Genomic DNA, 13,033 nt, shown 5'->3' with positions numbered 1-13,033 from the left:
TAACGCTCTTCATGAAATGTTTAACTGGTTCTATCGAGTTCTTGTGGGCAAAGGAAGGCAAAGGCTGCGAGCGAAATTGCCTTTAAGGCGCAAAATAGTGAAAGTAGTAAGCATACGAAGAACTCAAGGGTACCACCAGTCCCATGCTCGAGAGAGACTGGGCCAATGGTTGGCCACCAGGCGTAGATGCGGCTCTAGATGGGTTGCACAACAATAAATATTGTAACAGACAAGCCTTTGGCATTACAAACAATGATTTCTCATAACACATCCTGTATTCACTCAAATGTCTTTGTTCTGTCAATTGTATTAATACAAAGGTGTCAATTTAAACAATACAAGTTTGTGGGGACTCAAGGGTTTTGATTGCCTGAACCCCTTCGAAAGCTTGGCCCCCCTGGCCTCTGAAACCTAGGAGGTGGCCTGCTCTGCGATTGGCTGGCCTCAGGTTGGGACTCTTCCCTTGCTCTCCAGGCAGGAAGATTCGTCGTGTCATCACGTTGAGCCTCGCCCCGAGAGGCCACCCATTCATCGACTTCAGCTTGTAATCGTTCAAACTCCCGTATTGAATCTTGATTCCCTTGGATATCTCGTCGTAGCTGCTCTGTTGCATCTCTCTCTCTTTGCTCTGTTTCCCTCCTGAACTCCTCCGCTCTTTCAGTCTCGTGTTCTGCACGCTCATGCACAGCAACCACGAGCCTTTGTATGGCTTGTATCCGAAATTCTCTGACGTCGAAAGGCGTGTATCTGTCCAATCCACGCTCCTATACACAGATAAAAGTAATGCCATAAAACTCGTTCGAATGCCCCAAAATGATAAAAGCAATTAATATTGATTAAGATATCCAAGTGACACACATTACTTACATCAGGAATATTATAGACCATCTTAAGGAAAAGATGTGCGTTCAGGGCGGTACGCCACCCGCAGCTAACATTTGGAGGCTGGACAGGAACATTCAACCTTTGCATTTCGACTGTTTGTGTATTATTCTCCAAGAGAAGGTGATCCAAACATGTAACAAGCTTTCGAGCACATTTGGATTGTCAAAAAAGATGTCTGCTTACGATACAAAAAATTAAACAGATGCAATGCGTTAGGACAAGGGGGTTGTCGATACCGAGCGAGATACGGCCTCGGAAGGCCGAGAGGGCCCTCTCTCTCGCTCGGTGGTGAACCCCACCTTGGACTCTAGAGTCGGGGTCACTACGGAGCGAGATAGGACCTCGGAAGGCCCAGAGGGCCCTCCCTCTCGCTCGGTAGTGAACCCCACCTTGGACTCTAGAGAGAGGGTCACTACCGAGCGAGAGAGGGCCTCGGAAGGCCGAGAGGACCTTCTCTCTCGCTCGGTAGTGATCCCCAATTTGGACATAAATGAATGGCGGTGACTTACTCTCTTACTCGACCGTGATATCCGCCCACGGAGTTTGCAAAATAGCATACATTCCTTTCAATATGGTATGCCAAAAAACTCCAATGTTCACTGATACAAAAGTTAGGATTGTTGTTACAAAATAGGACACTATGCAGGAAATAAAACAGTAAGAGAGCATAAGCAAGAAAACAAGAGACGTACGTTTCATGATAAGCCATGAAAATGACCTCTGCAAGGTCAAGGTTGACAGGCCTAAACCAATGCAAAAGATCCAAAAAAAGCAACCTATTATTCCGCAACGCGGGGGATATAAGAGAGTCTATAATGAAGGTGCATTCTTGCACTTCGCCCGGTAGGATAGATAAAGAGTACCTATATGCAAAATGCAACGATATTTGGTTTGAGAATGTGATCTTGATTCAAGTTCAAATGTACTACTGAATAAAACAAAATTATAGATCTTACCATAGGGAGGCATTATTCGGTCTGTAATCTCTAAGGAGTCAGAATTCATCAAAACGTTTAAATCCACTCGATCAAAACTACCCACGGCCGGACGCATGTTGCCCTCTCTCCCAAAAAAGAACTCAAGGTTGACAGGGGCACGACTCTGCTGGGCATGAGTATGCAGATTCAGCAACTCTGCAGCATTGTGCGCTTCAATTTCTGATACCTCCCTCTCCCTTATTCTGAGGAGCTCCTCGCTGTTGTCTACGGTCGGAGAAGGGTCGATTGGGTTCTCCGACGGAGTAGCTTCCGCAGCGCTCTCTGTGGCAGGCGCAGCAGACTGCTTTCGTACCCTTCTCCGCTTCTTCACAGGTACGGATGAAGGCTCGACCGGAGTCTCCCCTTCTGTGGTGGTTTACAGGCACTAAAGGAAGAACGGCTTCAGGCCCTGATGATGGAATCTCCGAGCTCTTGGCAAATCTTCGTGCCTGCGATCAGGTGGCTCTGTCGTGCACAGGCTCAAAAGGGGCAGTTTGCCTTGCACGACGATGAAGCGGCGGGAGTGTAAGAATATCCCGCATTCTTCGATTGCTCACTAAGCCAGGCAGTAAGAGCTGATCATATCTGTACCTGAGACGACGAAGAACGTCGAAGTCTCTAGGCATTATTGTAAGCCGATGGGCAAAGGCGGCGAGTGTATATGAATCTTCAAAAAATTCGATGAGCCAATCCTCAGTGATTGACTGCAGACAGAGGAGCGCCGAGGCAGCCCACCGAAATCCAATGGCCCAATCCTCACAGATCTCCCAAACCAGCCTTTGGAATAGGAGCCGAGGAATCACTGGTTGCATGTGCCTCTCAACCTGGCGGAGCTCTCTCAGCACAGCGGAATGTGCCTGGTACCTTCTTCCTCGAGCCTGCGCCCTCAGATCGCCTGGGGTCCTGTCACCTTGACCAGATCTCTGAGGATGCCGCTGCTTCGAACGAGCCATCTTAAATAGAAGGCTAAGTAAACACAAAATTGTGTCAATAACCCCGACCCCAAACGACCATATCAAACGACAAAATAGTATATGGGTCACAATCGAGCGATACTGGGCCTCTCAAGGCCGGGAGGACCCTCTCTCTCGCTCGGTAGTGACCCCCGCTCTGGAAGCAAGTAAATGGGTCACAACCGAGCGAGACTGGGCCTCTCAAGGCCGGGGGGACCCTCTCTCTCGCTCGGTAGTGGCCCGCTCTCTGGACGCAAGTATATGGGTCACAACCGAGCGAGAATGGGCCTCTCAAGGCCGGGAGGACCCTCTCTCTCGCTCGGTAGTGGCCCGCTCTCTGGACGCAAGTATATGGGTCACAACCGAGCGAGAATGGGCCTCTCAAGGCCGGGAGGACCCTCTCTCTCGCTCGGTAGTGGCCCGCTCTCTGGACGCAAGTAAATGGGTCACAAAAACCGAGCGAGACAGGGCCTCTCAAGGCCGGGAGGACCCTCTCTCTCGCTCGGTAGTGACCCCCACTCTAGAGGGAAGTAAATGGGTCACAACCGAGCGAGACAGGGCCTCTCAAGGCCGGGAAGACCCCCTCTCTCGCTCGGTACTGACCCCCACTCTGGACGAAGGTGAATGGGTCACAACCGAGCGAGACAGGGCCTCTCAAGGCCGGGAAGACCCCCTCTCTCGCTCGGTACTGACCCCCACTCTGGACGAAGGTGAATGGATCACAACCAAGCGAGACAGGGCCTCTCAAGGCCGGGAAGACCCCCTCTCTTGCTCGGTACTGACCCCCACTCTGGACGCAAGTGGATGGGTCACAACCGAGCGAGACAGGGCCTCTCAAGACCGGGAAGACCCTCTCTCTCGCTCGGTAGTGACCCCCTCTCTGGACGCAAGTAAATGGGTCACAAGCGAGTGAGACTGGGCCTCTCAAGGCCGGGAAGACCCTCTCTCTCATATAGACAATATAGATAAAGGACACAGGACACACTGTATAGACAATACAGACAAAGACAATAGAGACAAAGACAATAGAGACAAAGGACATACTCAATAGACAATACAGACACAGACAATAGAGACAAAGGACATACTCAATAGACAATACACTGCAGAAGCCTTCACATAGTGGGAATAATCAGGCTGATTACAAGAGCGACTCATGGCTCTCTCACACACACACACACACACACTCATACAACTTCCCCTCCCTAAAACCCCAACTTTGATCTTGATCTTTATCGCAACATTCCTCTCCCTTTACTTGCACAGTGAATGTTTCAAAGAGCCATGCACTTCAGCTACGACTCACAGTCGTATCGCTACTCGCTTTGACACACAAAACGTTTCTAAGGATTTAATGCAGACTGTGTGTGAAGACGCAGAGGCTCTCGCTGGCTGTGTGTGAAGACGCAAAATCTTTCCAAGTAACCCTAAAAGCAAATACAAGCATGGAGTACCTACTAGCGATGTGTGTGAAGACGGTCTGCGTTTTGCACCTGCACTGGTTCTGCAGTCGTTAGCTCGAGGCACTTGGCTTGATACAATAAATGTTAGAATAAAAAAAAGAGTGGGTGTATCTTATACGGTGTACCTTATAGTGAGATGTCATTGAATGCTCCTATTAATGACTTCTACGGACTTTGGGAGTAGGCGCTAACCAGGCGTTTTTGGGAGCGGCCTGCAGTCGCGAATCGTCTCCAGCGCGTGGGCGTTATTGCTATCGTTCTCGCTCTCGCTCTTGCTCTCGCGGCTTCACAGTGGTTGAATATCACAGGCGCTTCAATCACACAGGTACTCACTTCTGTGTCATCTCCTCGCTTTCAAGGGTGCAAGGGTGCACGCAGGTTTTCTAGGGTGAAGGCATATTACTTTAGGGTTTGTGCGTACGTGCTTCCTCACAGTATACGGGTATATTAGTCGTTTGACAATGGTTTAGCCCTGTGACATGGTTATTATTTAGGTTATGTATACTGCGTTATTTTAGGTTATGTATATTTTCGCGATGGTTTTCTATCAGGTCATGTATATTTTTCAAGGGTATATTTTTGCGCTGGTTTTCTATACAGGGTCTTCTATATTCTTGCGTCCAAAGGGGGGGTCACTACCGAGCGATAGAGAGGGTCCTCTCGAGCTTGCGACACCCTCTCTCGCTCGACAGTGACCCATCCACTTGCGTCCAAAGCGGGGGTCAGGGTGGAAACATAATTTTTTAGGGTTTGTGTGTGCTTCCTCATAGTAAACGGGTATACAAGTCTTTTTTTTTTATAGATTTAGATTATCAAAAAAGAATATTGACAAGGCAGAAGTTTTAGATTTCGATTATCAAAAAAGAGCTTGACGCAGCATTACATTGAGGCTTTTTTCACAAGAAGCCTAACTTGACAATACAAGCCAATAGAGCAAGACAATGCCACCGCTTCAGACAGAGTTGTAGAGGTTGTTAACCTCCCGCAGGTCGTCTGCCAGCTCCGCATCGCGTTCAAAGGTCTGGCAGTAGGTTAGCCTCTCCTCTGTGTACGTTCTGTCATACTGCCTTTGAGCTTGCTCTATATTATTCAGAGCAGTCTGTCTTACCTCCTGCACTGCCCTCCTTTCCTGCAACATCAGAGCAGATTTGAGGTTAGTGAGGATAGAGAATTCCATCTAGCCTGCAATATCACAATATTCCATTTAGCCTGTTTTTTATGATTAGGGTTTAGGGTTGAGAATCACCTCTGGAATGGCCGCCTCGAGCCCCTTCAGGATTGCCTTTGCTCGGGTTTGATTCACCCGAGCGCCTGGGGACATGTCAGGGAGCAGGTACTGCATGCGCGTCAAGATATCTTTGAACCTGTCCGACTCCTCCTTGCTGAGGAAAGGGGAGGCCATTTGCTGGGTGGTCGGGGAAGAGGGGCTGCGGAATGCAGGCGCTGTAACCAGCTCTAGAGTCGGGCTGCGAAAAAGAGTACGTGTACTTGCTTGCCTGATATGGGAGGGCACCCTATTTATATGCTCGGCAAAAGGGAAGATGATGCATCATGAAGCGGTGCGGGGGCCAGATTCTCCGTAGGGAGAAATTGTCCTTGACTACCTTGAAGCGTGTCGGTGCGGGGGCCAGATTCTCCGCCGGGAGAAATTGTCCTTGACTACCTTGAAGCGTGAAAGAGCAATCATGAAAAGGTGCGAGGGCCAGATTTTTCCTAGGGAGAGAGTGTCCTTGACTACCTTGAAGCGTGCCAGAGCAATCATAAAAAGGTGCGGGTGCTGAGCGACATAGGGCCTCTCAAGGTCTTTCTGCCCTTGAGAGGCCCTGTCTCGCTCGGTTGTGACCCATCCACTTGCGTCCAGAGTGGGGGTCAGTACCGAGCGAGAGAGGGGGTCTTCCCGGCCTTGAGAGGCCCTGTCTCGCTCGGTTGTGACCCATCCACTTGCGTCCAGAGTGGGGGTCAGTACCGAGCGAGAGAGGGGGTCTTCCCGGCCTTGAGAGGCCCTGTCTCGCTCGGTTGTGACCCATCCACTTGCGTCCAGAGTGGGGGTCAGTACCGAGCGAGAGAGGGGGTCTTCTCGGCCTTGAGAGGACCTGTCTCGCTCGGTCGTGACCCATTCACCTTCGTCCAGAGTGGGGGTTAGTACCGAGTAAGAGAGGGGGTCTTCCCGGCCTTGAGAGGCCCTGTCTCGCTCGGTTGTGACCCATCCACTTGCGTCCAGAGTGGGGGTCAGTACTGAGCGAGAGAGAGGGTCTTCCCAGCCTTGAGAGGCCCTGTCTCGCTCGGTTGTGACCCATCCACTTGCGTCCAGAGTGGGGGTCAGTACCGAGCGAGAGAGGGGGTCTTCCCGGCCTTGAGAGGACCTGTCTCGCTCGGTTGTGACCCATTCACCTTCGTCCAGAGTGGGGGTCAGTACCGAGCAAGAGAGGGGGTCTTCCCGGCCTTGAGAGGCCCTGTCTCGCTTGGTTGTGACCCATATACTTGCGTCCAGAGTGGGGGTCAGTACTGAGCGAGAGAGAGGGTCTTCCCGGCCTTGAGAGGCCCTGTCTCGCTCGGTTGTGACCTACCCTCTTGCGTCCAGAGTGGGGGTCACCACCAAGCGATAGAGAGCTTCCTGTCGGACTTGAGAGGCTCTTTCTCGCTCGGTTGTGAACCATATAGTTTCGAGTGAATTAATTTTATCTTGTTAGGTACTTGATGGCGGTGAATGAGTTCAACATGCGCTTGGAGTCGACTGAGGAGCCAGAGCAATCTCCAGAGGAAAAGCTGTACATGTTTCTCTATAACGCAGGAGCTCATCACCGTGCAGTCGAGCTGTTCGATGTGTTTAATGCAGATTTTCCTTTAGAGAGCATTCTGGATGCGTCTCGGTCAATTCTTGTTGATTGCTGGCAAGAGTATGAGGAACTCGTTAGTGGTGATGGCGACACTTCTGTAATGATTGACGGTGAACGATACGTTCATTTGTCGGCTTTCACAGACAGCAGAGTTGAGAAAAGGCGGCTGGGCAGGTGTCTTGACAAGATTCCAGTTTTTGCGACTAGAGTGGAGGAGAGATGCTCATTGCACTCAAGGAAGTGTCGCCTTATTAGCTTCATCTATGGGTTTCTCTGCTTCCTCCACCTTCGCACAGAGGACTCTGAGCCACAGCCTTCAGCGGCTCCCAGCTCAGTTGCTCCACTCGAGGATGAGGGAGTCGATGAGGAAATTGCTCTCGACCCTGTAGAGGAGAGGGCTCTTTTCCCTACCGACATGCCATCTATGGTCACTTATGAAGCATCATCTTCGAGTGTGACTCAATGGGCAGCAGTAGTTGATGAGCAAGGAGACATTCCTCTATCTTGTTTCCCAAGCTTTCCGATTGTGGACCAGAATGAATATGTTCTATTAATAGACATCATGCACTACTTCAACATTCGTGAAGATTATTGCTTTGCAGCAATTTCAAATTTTAGCGAGGCAGACGTGGATTTTGTGGAGGAAGGTAGAGATGAATATCTCCTTGTTGATTCTGCTGTACAAGAGAATCAGTATAGACAAGGCATGGATATCCTTAAAGATAGTTTTGATGAAGCCAGGGCATATGAAGCCCATTTGCCTACAGAGGAAGAGGCTGCAGCAATTACACAAAGACTTGGTCTAGCAGATATGGGCAAATTTGCGCAACCTCCCACACATGAAGACTCAAAATCTACGATACCTCTGTGGACAAGCTCACTGCTCGAGGCCGATGAAAACCAACAGGTTCAATTTAGTTCCCAATTACTTTTAGAAATGTATGTTGTATCATTTTTCTTTTCACTGCTTTTGAAGCATAAAACGTATTGCCAATGCAACCAGGTGTTTGTGTATGAGGATGAATTTGTGAGGAGAGCAGGAGACACAAGATCCTCGGGTCCAAGCTCTTCAAAGTCTACACATCATCGAAAGGATGCTGCCTTGGGTCAATATGTCCGGAATTTTACTTATCGAAAGGTAGACATTTTACTTATCTTCACAAAAATTAGAAGACTTCGACACTAATGAATACAATTGTGATATGCAGATAGTAATATTTCACAAGGAGTACTCAAAGGACAATGCAAAGTTTCCCTTGTTTGCATTTAAAGTTTTGAGCAGGTTTTGTGGGGGAACAGAAATTTCCATGAATGCTGAGAGGGTGGTCCTAGTCGAGAAGCAGTTTGCGCTGCGAGTGTTCGGTCTGGGCCATGGATGCCAAGCGCTTCGATGCCCGTACTATCTATCGTACACAGCTGGGGCACTTGCAGCAGGAATAAAAGATCCAGACACATTGTGTCTTTATGGAAAAAGAGAGCTGTTAAGAAGCAAAAAGGGCCGCAGTATACAAGAGGCAACCACGCCAAGAATAGAGTTTCCGGCTGACGGAGAAGACACAGAAGAAGAAGGGCGACCTGGGAAGCACATGAAGACTGGCCCATCGTCTCCTCGCCCTGGGACTTAAATATCGTCTCACACACATGGACAGTTGTCATCCTCAAAAAAGGAATGCAATGTTGTATTCATTACTTTCTGCTGTATCCATTCATAGAGAAATAAATATATTCCCTCATTGTCTTCATGTTCTTTTGTTTAAAGTCTATGCATGTAGATGATACAGGATATGTTCTTGATCTCACACACATGGACAGTTGTAATAGACACCATAAATCGTTGACCTTTTGTAAAATAATATTGGATACTTCTCCAAAAGATTACAAAACACACATGATACCAATTACAATAATTAGCACAGGTGATGCCTATTTAACTTCGATATATTGAGGAAAACCAATTTCTTTACAAAAGATGGAACGCTCTTTTCTCTTGCGCATAGAACTGCCATTGATGACAAAACAGAAGTCACCCTTCAACGCAAAGCGTAGAGCCAAATATTCGCGCAGGTTTGCCAATGACCAATCCTCATTAACAGAGATGTTTTGCACCTCCTTGTCTTGCATAAATATATGAAGCTCAACTTGCTCTATAGACGTTTCATCTGAGTCCAAACCTTCCCATTCGCCCCTTGTGAGCTTCCACCGCCTGTAGGGAAACATGATTGACAAATGTTGCTTAGCTATATGGTACCGCACAAGAATCTTGGCCTTTATTACACTGCATTTGATGGTGTCACCATTATGATGAATAACCTTTGAGTCCCATGCAGGTGATAAAAAACAACAGAGTGCCTCCTCCCCTTTTGCAATCCACATTGTTGGTGTGTGATGGGCGTCACCTGCTTGAAACAAGTGTGCAAAGAGGTGAATTGGCATAAAACACGTAATAGTTGCTCTGTGAGATCCATATGTGCATTTCATAGCGTTCTTCACATCACTTTCAATGCGACCACTGGCAAGGGCCACCGATGTAGTGTCTAGGATTGGCCAATCGGGGGAGGTGAGAGATGGTGCCGGTGCTGGCTCTAGTTTTCCCCAACCATTTGCTGTTATTGGAACCATATATGTGTGCCCATAGAAGAGGATGTCTCGGGCAAGAAGATCTGCAGCCGACCACCCTGAGTAGATCATATGTCCAAGCTCTACATGGTAGGCTTGAAATGTGCCTGTAAGGGCCTCCACAGGTTCCCATTCTACACAGTTGGAAGGAAAGACATCTGCAAAACCCCACTTAGAGTGAGAAAAATATGTGCAATACACCAATGTGTGGCTTGAACTACACACCTAAGGCTTACAATTTGCAGGATAGCGTTGATGCTCGTTGTTTGCAAGTTTTAGCTGTGTGGCTTTGTAGACATGTTGAACCTTGGCTAGCTTCTTTCCATCACTTGTTTGCTTGAGCTCTACGATACGCCCTTTCCAATGGTGGCTGCGCTCACCGAGATGTCGTCGCGACACTTTGTGAGCACCCCTCATGCTGGGTTGCATTGTCACCCAATCCCACCGCTTGAACCTTTCCATACTCCAATGCCCTTGCTCATCTTGATAGTTGCTACAACAGAAAGCTTCAATAGTGGTTGGAGGTCTTCGAGTTCTAGAAGACATGGGAATGTGATTGATGTGAGTGTAGCCACAAATGAGAATCTTAGAGTGAGGAAGTGTAAACCTGATAGAGAGCAGGTTTTTGGTTGCTTCTTAGAGATTGGTTGTTTAAGATATGAGCTGGAGGATGCCTATGCAATTTGCCATAGCTTAGATGACAGATAAGGACTTTGTTCGGAAGAGAGAGATAGATCTAAGTATACCAAAGCAAATGGATGCTGAGAGAGAGAGAGAGAGAGAGAGAGAGAGAGAGAGAGAGAGAGAGAGAGAGAGAGAGAGAGAGAGAGAGATTTTCCCTCCACTAAGTTGTGGAGGGAAAACAGGGTGCCAAAAGAATTGAATTTTGAAAATTCCAAGGGGTTATAGTATTAAATCTTAAATCCAAGGTGGGAGAAGAGAGTCGGTGCCATAAACGCTCGACAATGATATTAGGGCATTTTTGAGTTCAGACTAGGCCATTAGGATTTCTTTATTTTAAAAGTGGAGTGGGAAATTCCAAAATATTACACTTTTCCTTTTTTTGAGTGAGAATTTTGAAAGGAAAATGACATTTGTAGTCTAGGCCTGTAGTTTGACCCCTATGGTTGGGGCTCTTACAAACCCATGGTTTCAGTCCACATGGCATTCTCACATTTGCCCTTTTCTTAAACACCTTGATTACCCATGGCAAATAAAAGGGCCCAAGAAGACCCCAAACGGGTCCTAATGATTTGTGTCGTGAGGTGGTTCCATGCAGATCAGATGGTGCAATGGTGCTTGACAACATAGAGGGGAAGCTTTGTATTGCTTTGAGAAGAGCAATTTTGTCTTGGTCCATTAACATTTGCTCTTCTACCTTTGAGGTGGTTCTGTGCAGCATCAAATGGTGCGATGGTGCTTGACAACGTAGAGGGGAGGCTTTGTATTGCTTTGAGAAGAGTAGTTTTGTCTTGGTCCATTAACCTTTGCTCTTCTACCTTGGTCACTAAATTTGTGTTGGTGGCCATCTCGTCACTTGGTGGTCGCTCTTGTGAGCATTTGGAGGGTTTTGGGTAGTGTTGGGAAAATAGAAGGCTACTTTTTTGGGTAACCATATGTGGTGTTGTCCACTATAAAAGTGTTGAGCCACCAAGAGTTCTTTGGAGACAAGACATCCCTTGTCGTCTTCCTCATGGGTGGATTGGGGTTTGAGAAATATCCATGTGGTAGGGTTCATGCTAGTTGTGCATGGTAACATAGCCTTTGGGATCCACCTGTGCTTATGAGATGCTTGGGCATCCCGCCAAACTATGGGGTGAGAAATAGACTCCTTCTTCATTGTCTTTGGAGGTAAGGGTGGTGGGATGTTGGGCTCTTTCCTATAGGTTAACATAGTTCCTTGCTTTGGTTGTTTCCATGTGGGATCCAATAACCAAGGGTGACCTAAGACTATGTCTACAAGAGGTGCATCAGGCTTGGTTATGTGGAATAGATGCCATTGGGTGAGAGTGCCAATTTTGGTGACGAGATGTAAGCTCCCCATATGGGTGGTAGTGACTTGTGTGGGTGGTTGAAATTGTGGGGTTCCTAGCACACACCGTAAGTCATAGGGAATCTGGTTGATCTAGCATTCTCCTTGAATTTAGGCGGTGGTGGGGACAAAGTGTGTGGGTGTTACCAGAGTCAAAGGCTATCACAAAAGATCATCTTGCTCATTAGGATAAGTTGGTGGGTGATGGCATCTTTGAATTGGCTTTTCTTGTGGCCTTGCTAGCCGTTTCCATTGGTTTAGGCATTTCAAACAATGTTATGAGAGCAACCACTTTAGGTTGTGAGGCGGCTTGTGTTTCTTGTGGGGATGATGATCCCTGTTTGGTGTTAGATTTTACTTGCTATTGAAATTGGTTGGTGGTCCAATCAATCTGGTAATTGGTTGCTCGCATCCAAGTTCTCCCCAAAATTACAGCTTTAGAGGCCTCCTGTGTGTCTACTACATGAAACTCAACATCCAACCGGTGGGTTTGAACTATTAGATTTAACATTATTGTTCCTAAACCCGGTGTAAGATGATTGTTGTAGTTCTTGATGGTGGTGTTTGTTGGTGTCAAACCAAGGCTCCCTAATTTTCCCAAGTAGATTTCGCAATTATGTTGGTTGTCACTCCCGTGTCTAGCCGTGCTTGAAAGGATCTCTGTTTGTGATTGTTCCCCAATTCTATCATAATGCAAAAGGCATTTTCTTGCCCATCAGCCTTAATGATTACGTGATTTATGTATAAGAGGCAGTGTTTGGCTTTTGTTGCTCGTTCTCTAGCCTCTTGTTGTGCTTATCATTTCATTAGCTTGTCGGCTACTTTCCTTGATTTTGCTTGGTGCATTAATGTGAGCATGTCCTCAGTGAGAGGCTTATGATATTTGCGTAGGCAACTACCATTGATAAAAGTCCCCATTTGTTCACTTGCTAATGTTTCTAGTTGAACTGCTCCATTGGGGGATAATTCTAGCATTACAAAAGGTTCTAGACCTTGCATTTTCAATTCGCATTTATGTTTCTTGAGGGTGTAGAGAAGCACGAGGTCACCTTTTGGAAGTGCTTGTTCCTGATTTTGGTGTCGTACCATTGTTTGTGGTGACTCTTCTTTGTATAGATCCTTGTTATTGCTTTTAACCTATCCTCATCCAGCTTTTCCAAAGCGTCTAAGCATTCCAAGAACTCTTGTCCAGTCCATTCGAGTTTCTCGGCAACCCTGAGCATTAGTACTAAGAATTCTAGTGGGAGGATAGCACCCATTCCATAAACAA

The 13,033-nt window shown here is 47.4% G+C and overlaps 2 protein-coding genes across 3 annotated transcripts; one reads left to right on the top strand and one right to left on the bottom strand.

Annotated features, from left to right (window-relative positions):
- Positions 1–353: 353 nt before the first annotated feature.
- Positions 354–1,445, bottom strand: LOC147641318 (uncharacterized). The gene is made up of 2 exons (XM_086812143.1): positions 868–1,445; positions 354–764 (listed from the first exon to the last, which is right to left on the bottom strand). Exons 1-2 carry the CDS (start codon positions 970–972, stop codon positions 354–356), a joined length of 516 nt encoding a protein of 171 aa, XP_086668269.1. The 5' UTR covers positions 973–1,445.
- A 3,178-nt stretch (positions 1,446–4,623) lies between these two features.
- Positions 4,624–8,855, top strand: LOC147641317 (uncharacterized). Of its 2 annotated transcripts, XM_086820433.1 has the most exons (3): positions 4,624–8,022; positions 8,119–8,253; positions 8,324–8,855. In XM_086820433.1, exons 1-3 carry the CDS (start codon positions 6,976–6,978, stop codon positions 8,738–8,740), a joined length of 1,599 nt encoding a protein of 532 aa, XP_086676559.1. In that variant the 5' UTR covers positions 4,624–6,975; the 3' UTR covers positions 8,741–8,855. The 2 variants fall into 2 exon arrangements, with proteins under 2 accessions (XP_086676559.1, XP_086676550.1); XM_086820424.1 differs by having other exon boundaries at positions 4,624–8,253.
- The last annotated feature ends 4,178 nt before the right edge of the window (positions 8,856–13,033 follow it).

Source organism: Cibotium barometz, chromosome 2 (genome assembly GCF_041138505.1).
Source record: "Cibotium barometz isolate CiBa-2024 chromosome 2, ASM4113850v1, whole genome shotgun sequence".
In the NCBI taxonomy this organism is placed as follows: Eukaryota; Viridiplantae; Streptophyta; class Polypodiopsida; order Cyatheales; family Cibotiaceae; genus Cibotium; species Cibotium barometz.
This window is presented reverse-complemented; position numbering and strand designations above follow the sequence as displayed.